The 15,107-nt window shown below is 49.0% G+C and overlaps 1 protein-coding gene across 9 annotated transcripts in view; it reads right to left on the reverse strand.

Annotated features, from left to right (window-relative positions):
- Nucleotides 1-15,107, reverse strand: part of VAV2 (vav guanine nucleotide exchange factor 2) — a 99,792-nt gene that overhangs the window by 23,314 nt on the left and 61,371 nt on the right. For all 9 annotated transcript variants that reach the window (XR_008202664.1, XM_052668051.1, XM_052668045.1 and 6 more), the window contains exons 3-5: nt 14,324-14,382; nt 4,975-5,043; nt 122-224 (exon numbers count right to left, since the gene is read on the reverse strand). Coding sequence is in view for 8 of the 9 variants with exons in the window: in XM_052668051.1 (XP_052524011.1) it covers nt 122-224; nt 4,975-5,043; nt 14,324-14,382 (231 nt within the window). In the remaining variant the exon portion in view is untranslated. The remainder of the gene's footprint in view (nt 1-121; nt 225-4,974; nt 5,044-14,323; nt 14,383-15,107) is intronic.

Raw genomic sequence — 15,107 nt, forward strand, 5'->3', positions numbered from 1 at the left:
ATCAGGGCAGCCCTTCTCTTCCTTGCCGCATTCCCCATCATTCACGGATCCCTCATTTATTTAATGTTCTCCTCTTCCTTCCCCCTCCATCACAGCTCTAAAAACAAATGTAAAGAGTTACCATGGGCTGCTGAACTTCCACCCTGATGATATCTTCGTAGATATCATCGCCTTCATCTTCACAGGGCACGCAGTCATAAATATCCTCCCCCAGGTCGTGCTCACTGCAATGAGAAGGAGAGAGACCGGGGGTAACAGAGAGGCTGGCATGGAACGAGGAAGCCACGAGTGTTCATTGCTAGGGAGGGAGAGCAACCATGGCAATAAGAAAAGCCCCTGCAAGCACAGACTGTAAGCTGCCACTGAGAGGGGACATCAGAAGGTGATGGTGCTCAGTACTTCACTGCCACACGAGTCTTTACAAAGTCCCCCAGAGGTCTGTGAAGTCCTACAGCTCTTCAGAAAATCCAACCCGCCACAAGTACCAATCAACAACAGTAATTTTAGAGCTCAAGATCTACAGGTGCAGATGGCTAACAGCTCCAACCAAAGTCAATCCCATGGGATCAGGACAGTGAGAAGCACTGGAATATCAAACAGCTTTCACACATTTTGCAAACGATCTCTTTCAACACGGGCATTAATTACAAAGAAATATGTTGAGGTGTAAAGCTGTGCTCAAACCGTAGCGCTCACCATTTCTACATCACACAGCACTGAGCAGCACAGCACATCTGTTTGCAAAACTAGGCTTTATTTCTTTTCTAAATGCAGTTCTTTCTATTTTTAAAAGCAGATTTATTTAATAAAAGTTTGGGGATTTTAAATAAATTCACTGGCATGATGTATCCATCCCATTCTTCCATAGTGATGCATTGCAGCTGCTGTAATAATGCCCACTAATAGCTGGTGATCCATCTTCCCCTTCCCAAGCGTTGCCGTCACCGTTATTATCTGTACCAATATTTATATTCTCAGCTCCTCTCCTCATCCAGAGCAAGTAACTCCTGCTTCCTGATTAATCTTCCCTTCTCAGAGTGCTGGCTGCCTCTCCATACATCATTTCCCTGCTCAAAGGATATTAGGAAGCGTATGGTTGAGTTGGCCAACACATCCCTACGCATCAACATCAAACCTTCACCCTATGACCAAAACACAGACAGCTCCCACACCCCAGGGCCAATTGGAAAGATGCTTTTATCTCATCCTTGCTGGATGGAGCCTTGTTTATGAACGCACATCTCTGCTGTATTGCTGACAAGCACCAGAGCATGCTGGTGCCCAGCCAAGTGGCATGGAGCAGCTCTCTTAGAGCAGCCTGCCCAGCTGCTGGCACTGCTGCTCTGCATCACTCCATCACTCATATTTTGTCTGCCAGAAGTGAAAATACGCACTGCTCACACCCTATGATTAAACCAGAGAACAGGCATTGGGTGATTTTTGACAGTAGCAACCTCTGAGCGCTCCAAATTTTAAATGCTGGAAGGAGTGGGAAAGCAGGGCAGCTATTTGGAGCATTTATCATGGCAATAGGCTCAGCATCCCGAGCATGCTACACACTGCCTGCACAACTTGAGCAAGCTCCAAGGTGTAATTTGAGGTCAGATCCTCTTTTCTGTCTTCACAGGGAATTTACACCTTCACTAACAGCAGCAGACTCTGAGAGTTATCCATAGGGATCACAGCCTGGATTAGGAGGTTCAATGGAGAGCTCTGGGGTAAGGAAAGGGATTCCATCCTCCTTTCAGAGGAGGACACCAGCGTTTGCTATTACTGTTATTAGGATGGATAGAACCATCTTTGGGCTGGCAGCATCTTGCCCAGCCAAGGAAACTCATTCAAGGCAAAAAGAGGTAAAAGCTTTGCTTATGTAAGGCAGTTTGAGGCAAAAGCAGTGCAGTTGGCTGAGGTTTTCCTCCCTGGCAATGACTGCTCTGTGCAAACGCCCTCCACCACAGTGAACCAACCATGCCAAAACCCACCTATACCACAGCACTGCTTCACTCTGCTGATGAAAAACCCAGAGCCACCAGGATGGGCAAAAGGAAGGGGGAGAAGGAGCTAAAATAAGACATCCAACAACCAAACCCAAACTCCCAGCCCTGTGGGCAGGACAGGGGAACCTTATAATCTCAAAAACGAGCCTCAAAGAGTTACAGCAATGAATGCAACCTTAGGGACAGCCCGAGCAGGACACAAAAACTGGGCGATGAAGTAGAAAAGATGTGTGCAAGTGCTATGGCTTGAGCGTCCTGGACCACAGAGCAATTTATTTAACTGGCTGGCGTGTGTGGTTTTTCCAACACAAAAAAATAATGAGAAAAGTGGCAGCTAACTTATCATCTCACCTTGGCTTCTCAATTCTTTTTCTTTCTTTTTTTTTTTTTTTCTTTCTTTAACGCATTTGAGAGATTCTGCTGATCACGTAATTGCTTTGGGAGATACAACAAAGGTACACTGGTGACAGCAGGGAAAGAAATACAAGAATATAACAAAGGAGACCATGGTGGGGGGCAGCTTATGGATCAGGCCTGTGCCCAAATGAATGGCATCGTTTGGACAGAAGTTCTCACTTTTAAGGAAAGCACCAGCAGCAGCCAGCCCTCCCCATCTGCCCCAATTGCTCCCAGGCTGCCATCTGGCCAATGGCTGAGGATGGGAAATCAGAGAATTTGCTCACTCCCCTGAGAGCCTTTTAGTTCTTCCTCCCCTTTCCATCACCAGTTGTTCTTTAAAAAAAGATCAAATAGTTATAAACTGTCTGTAATGACCTCCTGGATGGGCAGCCCAGTGTTGGTGACATCTGTATGGAAAATGTGCCCTGCCCCAGAGGTGGGAGCGAGGCACCAACATCCTCTGCACCCAGCAGGCTTCCATGTGCTGCCCGTGGGCACACAGCTTACTTGTGCACTTTGCTTCTCATGGTCCCAGATCTGCACCTCCATCACAAGCTTGTTCATAATTGGAACGCTTTACTGAGCAGGAATTAACCCAAAATATCAGCCACAACCTGAAAACCTCACACTGGTCCCCAAAACACTGTGATATCACAGTGAAAAGTGAAACGCTCCAAAGGGCAAAAATAACCCCTTGGATAACTTGCACTATCTGTGCACAGATAACAGCACAGAGAGGTGGGGGTGCTTTTTTTGCAAGTGAGAAGATTGCTCCGTGTGGCTTTTGCTGTTTGGTAGCAATAGATTCCATGCATTTTGGGTCAATTTACTGCTTGCTGTGCAAACCATTTCCTCGCCTCTGACACGACATTTGGGACACACTCACCTCCCCAGGGCTGCTGGGTGATGAGCAATACTAAAGGCAAAGCTGCTGGGGCAGACTGAGTCACTCCCAGCCCATGAATGATGCCCTTGTTCTGCTGCTTCGAGATGGGCAGTTGCTAAGAAAGGGTTCTCTCATGCAGCCCCGTGGTTTGCCAGCATGCCAAACGGGTGCCCAGAGCAAGCAGCAAGCTGCAGAGAAGCTTCCTTGCAGAGTTGCTCCTTTATCAGGGCAGGAAGGGGCTCGTGAGGCTCTGCAGGGTTATTTTTCCTGTTGCAGATGAATGATATCTCCATCTTATAGGCTGTGTCTCTGCACAACAGAGCACTGATTGAAGGAATTTGAACTATCCCCACATTTATTTACACACTCCTTTCCCCACTGCTCCCATGTGATGGTGTAAAGAGGAGCTGAATAAGAATGGGCTCAAGCAAAGGGATGAGCAGCAGCTGGAGCAGCTCTCAGCCTCTCAGACCCCAATGCATGCAGCATCCCATCCCATTGCCCAGGGCTGCTGCAATGACAGCCAGCAGCAAAGCAGTTAGAGGCAAAAATCCCCACAGGTCAGTGCAGAATAACCTGCTGCAAGGCCAAGTCTGCTCGTGCACAAACATTTCTCATGTGTGCTCATGTGTGTGAGAATGAGGAATTTTAAAACTCAACGTGAAAGGGATTTTGAGAACTTTTGGGGGGGGTTTGAAGAATGCTATTCTTGAAAGGATCCTTTTATAAGTTAAAGTTGTATTAAACTGCAGCAGTTGGGACCAAACCACAAGCAGGGGATGGCAGTATCCTGTGTTCCTGTGCTGGCAATTTATGATTTACTTTTGTAATAACCGAAGCCATAAGGAACTCATTGGATTAAGGAGCTTATTATTTATGTTGTGGAATGATAATATTTAACTGCATAAATCCGCACATCCACCCATATGGATTCTCTCTATGTATGAAACAGAGTGCACTTCGTAAGCACAGCCCTGGCCCTGCCAGAGCCAGGGGGAATACTGCCATCGAATTCCAATTGGGCCAGCACTTCAGCAGATACATTTTAGTTCAAGGTTGTTTGAAAGCCTGTTATATCACCAACACAGCTCAGGGCAGCAAATGCAGGCAGCGAAGAGGTAGATAAATATAGATGCAGGATGCCAACCAGAGCACGTAGCGTTGTGTGTGAGGGACTGGCATGGATTCGGGGTATCCCTAACCCAGCAAAGGGTTCATTGGCTGCTCTACCATGCACAGAGGGTGCTGCACGCCTTGGTGCATTCACCTAGTTTTGCAAACTGGGCTGCTTGCAAAAATACACATCACACAGGTGTGTGTACTGCACCACACAGGACCTGTGTGGGTTATTCCCCAACACAGAGGCTCTTGGAACCCACTGCAGGATTTGCACCCGGGGCTTCTGGTGGGGGGGCCCAGCAGTTGGGTTAGGATTCAGGATAGGGGGTTTCCCAAGGGCTTGACCCCACTGAGCTGCCCCATCAACCCAGTCTGACTCACAGAGACGTCTCCCAGGGCTCTCTATGTGGGAAAGCACAGACTATCATAAGAGCCCAACAAACTGCTGGCAGGACGATCAAAGCAGCCGGCCTGGCTCTCCAGTTCCCACTGTCAGACTTTATCAGACTTTGCTGGAATTAAATTGCAACTTTTCCCGTTGCGTGCCCTCCCCCTGCAAAGGTGAGGACTCACTCAGCCAGCTCCTCCAGGCTCCGGTACACATCATCATCATTCTCCGTGGTCTCCTCTGAAGGGAACGGCCTGCAAAAGAGATGGGCACAGTGTTACTGGTGCTTCTGAACCCCAATGAACTCAGCCTGGCCCGGAACATTGTGCCAGACAGGGCTGATTCCAGAGCAAAATACACATTGCAAACACATTTGTTTTCACTGAGGCATCAGGACATTGTCTTGGCTGCAGTGAGGAGCTGCACCACCCAACAGCATCCCAAGCCCTGCACAAACAGCCTGCCATGAATATCAATCCGCATCCAGCAAGTCTTCATAGAATTGAAGGGGTTGGGAAAAAAAAAACATATGAAATCATCAGGTCCAACCCCAACCCATCCCCACTGACCACGTCCCCAAGTGCCGCGTCTACGTGTGCCCTGAACACCCACAGGGATGGTGATGGCCTTGTTGGGATGGAGGAAACTTCAGGAAAGCATCGCCAGCAGTGAGTCCCATCAGGACCAGGATGAGGGAGTCCTTACAAAAGCAGGGCTCCCTCATGTTAGCGACGCTGCGACAGCTGAAAGAAGTTAAAACCATGGGGGGACAGAGAAAGGACACCAGAAAGGCAAAAGGAAGGAGGGAGGGAAGTGGATTAAAAAGAGAAAGGGAGAGGAGTAGGGGGAAAAGCAAGAATTCCTTGGCTCATTCTGAAGTAATAATCAACGTACTAAGGAGATGAAAAATATTGCTTTAATTAAAGGCAATGTATTATTGCTGGCACGGGGCCCTGGATCCGTGGGGCTGGATGCACCTTGTGACACTGACTGCATGCAGACCTCCTGCTGCCCCCACGTGTGCCCTCCTCCCCTGCCCTCCCACCTTCCATTTCACCATAGATCACCTCTCCTGAAAGATTTAATGCACGACCTGGCCAGACCCTGAATTCGCTGAGTGGGGATCATGAATTTGCCTTGCCTTGATGAGCAAGCTATCTCCAACCTGGCACAGGTGCCAGGGGCAAGGATGGGGAAGAGCAATGGGGCTGAGAGATGGGGCTGTGCCATTTGGGATCACCCCTGTGCCCCAACCCTTGGCATCAACTGCAGCACTGCAGCACCCACACAGCCCAAAGGGACAGGAGAAACCAGAGGTGATCTCTGCTTAAGTACCTCTGGTTAAAGCAAAAACAAGAACCCACCAAGAGGCACGACCTACTTTCTTCTGAACGCTAAATGTTTTGCTTCTCATTCCTGTTTCCTTCTCCAGCACTCACCACGGCAGAACGAAAGTGAAAGAGCTATAATGAACATTAAAATCACAAAACCACAAATCTGGGCTGGAGGTGTAATTGGGTGCTGTGATAAAAACCCCCTCATGTAAGGCATAGAGGCAGCAAAGAGGAAAATATTTCCTAATGAGAGTTTCTGGGAGACGGCAGCTTCACAAGGAGCCCTCACCTTGACCGTGGGCAGGAGAAGAATTAATAACCTGAATCTCTGCAATGTAATGGCTAGATAGGAATGCTCAGAATGCAATTAGGAGGTCACAGCAAAGAGAAGATGACTAAATGAACCATCTAAAATTCAGAGCTGAAGGATGGCCATTTGGACGACACCTTGGGTTTGCACTTTGCTCTCCCCAGCCCGTGCAAAAGCCACACGTGGTTCCAGTGATGCTCCCCGTTTGTGCCATGGGAGCAGAGCAGTCAACTCACCCATGCTACCTTTGACCAGTCCGAGTGCAGTTATTTAACAGAAAGATAACAAAATAGCTGAAACCTTGGAAATAAAGTCCACAAAGACCTTGCGATTCTCTACAAAACCCTTACAGGGTGTGTTACTCTCCATCAGCAGTATTAACTGCAATAGCTGGAAATGCCCAACAGTAATGAATAAAACACTTCGAGACCACTGAAAGCCAAAAGTTTTGCAGAGTTCCCAAATTGTTAAGGTTTGTTTGAAAACAAATCTCTCATTTAGAATCATTATTTAAGCACTGGACTTTGTTTTTCAATTCATCACCAAAGAACACCTGCTGAGCCATTTACACTTCATGAATGAAGAGCAAAAACCCCAGCAACACCAAACACTGCTGGAAAAGGCTCTTAAGGACCACATCCCTCCATAAGGAGAGCTCTTACAGACTGAGCCTGCTGCATCCAGCAGCATCGTTTCCAGAGATCAAAGAAGAAAACACAAGGAGGATCGATGCTATGTGTTTGAGAGCCTAAAAGGGACGTTAAGACAAAGTGATTTGTCAGGGAGTTCAGCTTGACGACAAAAACCAGCACAGCTGATCAGTGCTGACACCCACTGCAGAGCATCCCTGTGATCTTACAAAGCATTCTGGCTGCATTCTGGGATGGAGAGCTCTCACACACGCACACCATGGAGCACCCTGGAAAGGCAGGAGGAGCAGCCCACGGGTGGAGAGCACCCCTGGGTGATAATCAGTGAATATTTCAGGAGGCATCTCACGCACAAAGCTCTCGGCAGCTGCTCAGGTCCATCCCACATCCGAATCCTCACCCCTGGTTCAACTGCACAGCCCTGGCCGTGGGGAAAGCGCAGCTCAGGGCTCTGCCTGCCCACTCCCTCCTCTGAATTATTTAAGGTGAACGAGGTAGGCTGCAGCTCTCCAACAGCAATAAGCAGGAAGATTTATTTCTGAACATATCTCAGCATCTGGGCACCTTGTCCTAGCGACTGAAGCCAGCTGTTGGCCTCTGGATGCCATCACAGAGGGTCAGGGATGGGGCAGCTTTACTCAGATGATTTTATACAGTAGCATCTTAGCTTCAAATCCACGTGTCAGAGCAGGATGAACCCAGCACGACTAATCCTCTGTTTTCCCTCTCTCTCCAGTCTGATTTCTGGAGGACAACAGCAGCCCAGTAGCAGGGTGGCAAAGTCCCACCCACAGCCCTCTCCATGGACCCAATGGGCAGAGCTGTGAGGCCACGTGCATCCTTAGCAAAAACCCATGGGAGGTGGCCCAGCGCTCACCAGGAGCTGGATGCCAGCATGTTAATCTTGCCCCATTTCCCCACGTCCAACGATAGCACTTCAGTGCTTTAAAAAGGGTATGTGACACCCACGAAACCTGAGCTGCTCCCATCTGCTGCCCCTTCTGCAAAGGAATTCGGAATAAATGGAAAGAGACGGAGCCTGAAGCTGCTGCAAATGGGATTCTCCAGCTCTGTTGGGATGGATGGGGCTGTGCTGAGTGCTTCTGGCTCAGGCAGAAAAACATTTTCATGGCATGGTATCTACAACCAGCAAGGAGACTAGGAGTTGGATGCAATGATCCAATCCAACTCAGGATATCCTATGAACCATAATTATGCCTTGCAGTAACTCTCAACCCCATGTCTGGATGTACAGATCCACCAATGAGCCCTTTTGAAGCAAACATTATAGCAAGTCAGAAACCCTACAGAAGCCTGTGACTGCACCAAGGTTTTAGACTTCAAGCTTTTGGTGTTAGTTTCTGTGTTAAGGTAGCAGCTGGCCTCAGCTCCTCTAATTTTGGCCAAGTCTGACCCGTGGGACCCTCTGGCATGTCCTTGCACCACGTGCCATTTGCTTGAAGGCATGGGCTGTGAGTAGAGCCTTCATCCCAAAAACCCGAACACATCCACCTGCACCCTTGTGTGACAAGAAACCCTTCCAGAGAACAAAACTAGAAGTGCTCAGACCTCATCTGCAGGATCCCAGCAGCACCCCTTTCCTTACTAACATTTGGTCATCAGCTGACACCCAAATGGATACCCCCAAGTTAACTTAGTGACCTAAGCATGAGTGCAGCTCTGCTCCAGAGCTCTGGGACCGGTACTGGCCACATCATCCATCCTACAGATGGCTTTGTGTGCTATGGATCCTTCCCTAGGGAACAGCAAGTGACTGAATCACTGGAACATCCAGGTTGGGAAAGACCTCTAAGATCTCCAAGCCCAACCCGAACCCATCTTACTGTGCCCACTGACACATCCCTCAGTGTCACCTCTCCACGGCTCTGGAACACCTCCAGGGGTGGTGATTCCAACACCTCCCAGGTCTCTGACCACAGGACTGCCCCAGCACCACGGGTCACTCTTTGGCCATGGGCTCTGACGCCCCTCAGGCTGACACAGAGCACAACATTACATCAGCACAGCACTCGTGGGGCCGTCCAAAGAAAACCATGTGGCTTTGCAAGATGCTTGCGTGCAACTGGAAACGCATCCATGGCGGACTTCAGTGGGGTCAGAGGGATGAAGCCAGCATTACTCAGAGCTGCACCGAGGCGGTGGGAGCTGACCATGTAACCCGAATTTCCCCAGCACTGCTCCCAGCCCATCCCTGGGCACATCCTCGAGCTTTGGTTCCCATCTGTGAAATGGGAACAAACCCAGGGAGTGATTTTGGGAAAGTGCTGCGAGGCAGCTGAGAAGCACGCTATTAGCGTCCGTTAATAAAGCAGGGCGGAATCAATTCTCCCTGCAGAACAAGGCACATCGGAGCATACCAAAAGCTGCTGAATTTAATTAAAATCATGCTATTGTGTTACATTACTCATCCCTGGAAAGAACAGCCTCGTGCGGTGCCAAATTTTAGACATGCCTCCTGAAAAAAAATTACGATTCGCTGTTATTTGTGGTCTGGAACTTGCAAAAAAATTCTCCCAAGATTAATTCTGATAGAAATTCAGCGAGGAAGCAGCAAGCTTTATCGTCAGATAACGCAAAGATGATGATTCTGCAGGAGAGCACTTCCAGCACTCGGCACAGCCCTCTGCACAGTGCCCACGGCTTAGCTGCACGCCCTGGGTTATCTTTAGCTCCAATCTGAACCAAATAACTTCTGGAGACTACGAGACAAGAAAATAACAGCTCGTATAATTTGATGTTTCAACACATTATCGCTTTTCCTTTTTTGAATTCCCACGTAGCAGCGCTTCGCTCTAGAAAGCAGCGCGATCTCTTCGTCACTTCAGCTCCACTTTGACAATGACAGATGGATGAAATCAAAAGGGGAATCCAGAAACATCTTTCCCAAAGAGAAAATAGAAAACTCTGCAGGCTAACAGTGCAAGATGTCTCAGCGTGGCGTGGGCACAGGAGTGGTGCAGTCCTCGTCCCTGCAGGTGTCCTGGAACCGTGGAGATGTGGCACTGAGGGATGTGGCCAGAGGGCATGGTGGGGTGAGTTGAGGTTTCTAAAGGTTTTCTCCTACTTTAATGATTCCATAGGGCAGGGAGCCTGATGGTAGCATGGCCCTCAATGGCAAGGAGCTGTGACACAGCAGCATGCCCCCAGTTTGGTTGCAAAGCAGAGCTGTGCACTTCAGGACTGCATTTTCCTTACGCAGAACCGAGGGTGCGGAGGGGGCGAGGGAAGCTGCTTTTATTAGCAGATGCTTGTTGAGTGACCTCAGCATTCCCCTGACCTACAAAGTGGCTGCGCAGCAAAACATCTCAATGACATTTTTCAGACTCTCTTAGGAGCAAGTCTGCGCGGATACATGCTTGCCAAAATAAACCTGTTGCAAGTGTTTTTAGCTGGAAAAGAGCTGCTTGTAGCCAAGGATCCTGCTTATCACCAAAGGAAGAAGCTTTGGTCACTCTTAATGCAGCTCTGCAGGTGCCACGGGGAGCCACCCCCAGTCGACTCGATGACTGTTAGCTCTGTGCCCAAACCTCTGCAGCTTTGTGCTGGTGAGGACTGGGGGCAGCAAGGCAGCCATGCACCAGGAGCTCAGGACTTCTGACAGCTCAGGTCATGCAGAAATGTGTTTCAGGGCTGTACCCCAGCCCCAGGAGCAGAAGCATCACTATGCATTTTCAAGGCACGGATCCCTGACGCAGCTTTCTAAATCTGTTTTATAGCAACACTTGAAGTGTGCGCAATGGATACACAACAGCAGTAAAAAATATAATGGGTAGAGTGCAATTACAGCGAGTGCATCGGCAAGGAATGAAACAGTCCTTGTAAAAGCAGCCTTGCAAAACAGCTTCTGCAACCACCTCCTCACTGCCCGAAGACACTCAGGCCCTAATCGTTAGCAACTTTAATTGCTCACGTTTTCACACCCGGATGGATCCACTCCTGCACTGAGCCTCCATCCCCAAGGGCGGGGGGCCCACAGCCCAGCCACCACCAGCACAAAGCAACGCACCTGTCTGACAAACCTGTCTTCATCCCCCATCCCCAGGGGACCCCCAGCAGCCGTGCAGAGCACGGCACCATCCTCTACCCCCCTCCTCATCCTCCCCAGACGCAGCCACAGAGCAGAGCGCAGCAGCGTGACAAACGCGGTGGCCCTTCCTCCTCCCCATTTGCAAACGTTATAAAACCTGCTTTATTAACTGCAGTGCCTTCTGAAGAAAGTCATTTAAAGGTTCAACTCATATATAAAGGACTTACTTAGATTAAGGACCTCAGTAAAAGGCCTTTGAACAAACTGACTCCTTCCCGTTCTCAGATGGCTTCACTGCGCGCATTAAAAATGCATGCAGGCAGCAGGAGCCAATATTCCTTCACCTCCTGCTTTGCTTGCACAGCTCCGCTTCCAGGAAAAACACATCTTGGGGAGATGACAAAACATTGCCCCCTGCTCGTGCTGAGCCCGGGGAGCTTGCCAGCACCAGGTGTGTGATGGCCTGGGTGCTCCTGGGCAGTGGGAACAACTGGGCTGCAGCAGAAAGGCTGAGAGAAAAGTTGTTAGAAGCAAATCCTGGGGGTTTGCTTTTTTTGGGGGGAGCTACAGCAAGAAGTTCTGCTGTCTTTCAGAGAGAAGAAAGAAAACATCGAAAGGGAATGAAAACATGCTCACAGGGGAACCTCTGTACAATATCCCTCCAAGAATGCGCTACTCCTGTCCGCTACAAAGTCCTCACACCGAACTTGGAGGCATTTAATGCCAGCCACTAAAAGAAACAGCATAATAAGACTCCATGGGCTGCAAGACAGGTCTGCAGGGGAAGCTCCAGGGGCTCTGGACCTGGAACAAAGCCTCCTTGATCAGAGCCAGCCATGGGTAGGCAAGGAGTGTGGTGATAACCTCCTCCTGGGTCTGCTGACTAGCATCCAGACAGATGCAGAAGAGGATGAGACACAAAAATGATAATACAGATCTCCTCCTCAGCTGATGGGTGATGCCTCAACAGGATGAGCTTTTCCTTGTCCCCACACGCAGCCTTATAAAACAACCCATGGGTGAAAACAGTGGGAAAAGGGCACTGCTGCATCACTGCAGAATCCGCGTTCCCAAACAAGAACAAATGCTGTGCACCCACCTCCATTCAACACACTGCTTCATCCAAAAAAATCAACCTTATTTCCTCTGATTCTCTTCAAAGAGTGAAAATGGGCCCTCCAGAGAACTTCTGGAAGAAGCAGATCAGATGTGCAGCACAGGCTGCAGCCACACCATGGTGCTCAGCCCAGCACCCTGCACCCAACGCACCGCAGTCCGGATTGCTGCTTGTTTGGCTGCCTGCACCTTGCTCCTAGGAAGAAGCACTTTGTCATCTCCACGTTGCTCTCCTGATAGCTATCTGATTTACTCTGCAAAACAGGGTTTTCTCTGGCAAGGTTCATGAATCCAGATATTATTAGACAGAATGACTATTATTTTCTTTTTTCACTGAATAGCAGAGAAGATTGATTTTTATTTTCCTACCCTGCATGCCATGAAATCTATTTAAGGGGAAGTGATAAGGCTGGGGATTTATTTCATTCTTAGTTTACGCAATCCTGAATTCTTGCCCTTAAAACACAGATCCGTGTCCATGCTGTAGGGCTGAAGACCACACAGTCCATGTACCACCCTAATTGCACTGGATTTGCCATGTTCTTTGAGCACCGTGTCTAAGCCAGCAAGATTTTTCCCATTTCTTCCAATGGCAGCATATTCCCAAGGCTGGGGACCTGGTGGACAGTCCCTTTGGGGGCTGGGGCTGCTGCTCCTTCCCACAGAGCAACTTAATTCATCTGCAATTAGCTCATCACTGGGGCTTCTAAGAAATCATCTCAGAAAGGAGAGGGCTGTCACACTGCAGGGATGGGGTGATGGGAAGGAACAGCCCAGTGGGGGATTTTCATGCCACGGTGTTTTCTGTTCTGACAATAGAGCAGAGGAGCAGGGTTAATTCGCAGAGAAAACAGAGTTATATGCAAAGCCCCACTAAGCCCTGTGCTATTCTTGTGTAATTACAGAGCCAGAGGCTTCTGAGATAAGGGACTGGAGCAGGGACTGTAAATGCTGTAAAGATGAATGAGAAAAATCAGCACATCCACGACAGACACATCCCAGCCTGCACACTGCCCTGCCCTGCATCCAGCACCAGGTCTGTCCCTAACAGCAAACAGCCCCTAACTCACAGCATGCCTCTATTCCTCAACCTCTGCTCTCCCACTCCGGGTGGGATCTGTCGGATTTGTGCTTAACAGATGGGAAGACTCAGAGTTTGTTTTACACGTGAAAAGCTGTTCCCCCTCCGGCGATATCAGCAGAGGGAAAATAACACGTGATGCTAAGGAAATAAACTCCAGGGGGGAGAAGCGTGGTGTGGGGTGGTTGCCACCCCCAGATCTGGTTGTGTTTGCTGCCACAGAACGATGCTGTGCTACACCCTAAGCAGCACAGCACCATGACAAGGTCTGTGGTAAGAGCAAGTGCTCTTGGTGCGAGGGGAGGGGGGAAACAGCTTGGTGCGAGGGGAGGGGGAAAAAAACACTGGTAAAAGTAAAAATAAAAAACGATGAAAAGTTCACGAGGTTGAGAACTCATCCCAGTGAAATCTCTTCCTAATGAGAAGATGCTTCCAGATTTGTAACATAAACGCACACAAACAAGAAAATCGATGGCAATCAATTTGCAGCGGACTGAACGGAGATGCAGGTCATGGCTTTGCTCAGCAGGGCTGCTTTGCTTTTTGGAATTCCTCCTCCCCGACTCCCTCCATGCAGCCCCAGCAGTAAGGCAGCTCTGCCTGCAGCATTTATCAGCCCTGCTGCACACACAGTGCTCAGGTGCCTTTCCCAAAAGCATTGCCCAGCTGCAGGGCACTAAGAGCCCACTTGGTCTGCAAGGCAGCAGTCCTGAGCAAAGCCTCCACAAAAAGGAGCTGCACCCCACCCTGCTCCCCCCCCAGCACTGACTCATGGCTTCTCCACTTGTTATTTTTGTAAGCCACTCCTGAGCAGCTGGCAAGGTGCTTCTACAAGTGCCCTGCCTATGTCCCAACGGCATCCTCAGTGTCTGCTTAACCCTGATTTATCCCAGTCTCACTAATGCTTCCAGAAAGCCTGGTGTGATTAAACACTATGAGTCTGTGCAGGGAGAGGTAGAAACAAGATTTAAGGCATAGTATCAAAAGGATCTTACCTAATTCCTTTGGTTTGAGCAATACTGTGGAAGGAGAGCCTGGATACTGCAGAGATCACCTGGAAATGAGAAAAAAAAAATCCTCATTGAAGACAGAGGACAGTTTGTTGAACACCTTCTGCTCCCACAGCCACCCAGTGGTGGATGTGCTCCGTTCCTCAGCGCATCACAGCAGGAGGTTGGGTGAGCACCATCACAGCCCACGCAGCCTCTGCTTTTGCCTCTGAGCACAAAAGACATCCAGCCTTCAGCTATACAGACACCATGCAACGCCCCAGGAAACCCCATCCTGCAGCTCGTATAATAGATCCATAGACTCATTAAAGCTGGCAAAGACCTCTAAGATCATCCAGTCCAACTATCAACCCATCTCCACCGTGCCAGATCTGCTCCATTAGGGTAGCACAGAGTATCTTTGGAAAAAATAACTGTTTTTACTTTGTATTTTATTTCTGAAGAGTTGTAACTCCTTCCATCTCTTTCCACTGAGATGGTGATGCTATTGAGGCAAACCTTCCAACACTGAAAGATTTTGACTGCATGCATTCCAATACCAATGCACCCTCAGTCTGTCAGTCCATTGCCTTCTTCTAGCAGAAAGCAACCAGAATGGCTTCAACATGAAATATTTCCATCAGCATTGCCATTAAGAACAGTAAGGTCGTGAGCTGGTTCTGAGAACTGTCTTTTATTTGACTTAAGCTCCTGCTTTAATTGCTACGCAGAATTTTAAGTGAAGAAAAACAAAGAACTGTTTCAGTCACGCACAGATCTAAACCATGTC

The sequence above is a fragment of the Tympanuchus pallidicinctus genome, unplaced genomic scaffold (assembly GCF_026119805.1).
Source record: "Tympanuchus pallidicinctus isolate F22 unplaced genomic scaffold, pur_lepc_1.0 scaffold8, whole genome shotgun sequence".
Lineage (NCBI taxonomy): Eukaryota > Metazoa > Chordata > Aves > Galliformes > Phasianidae > Tympanuchus > Tympanuchus pallidicinctus.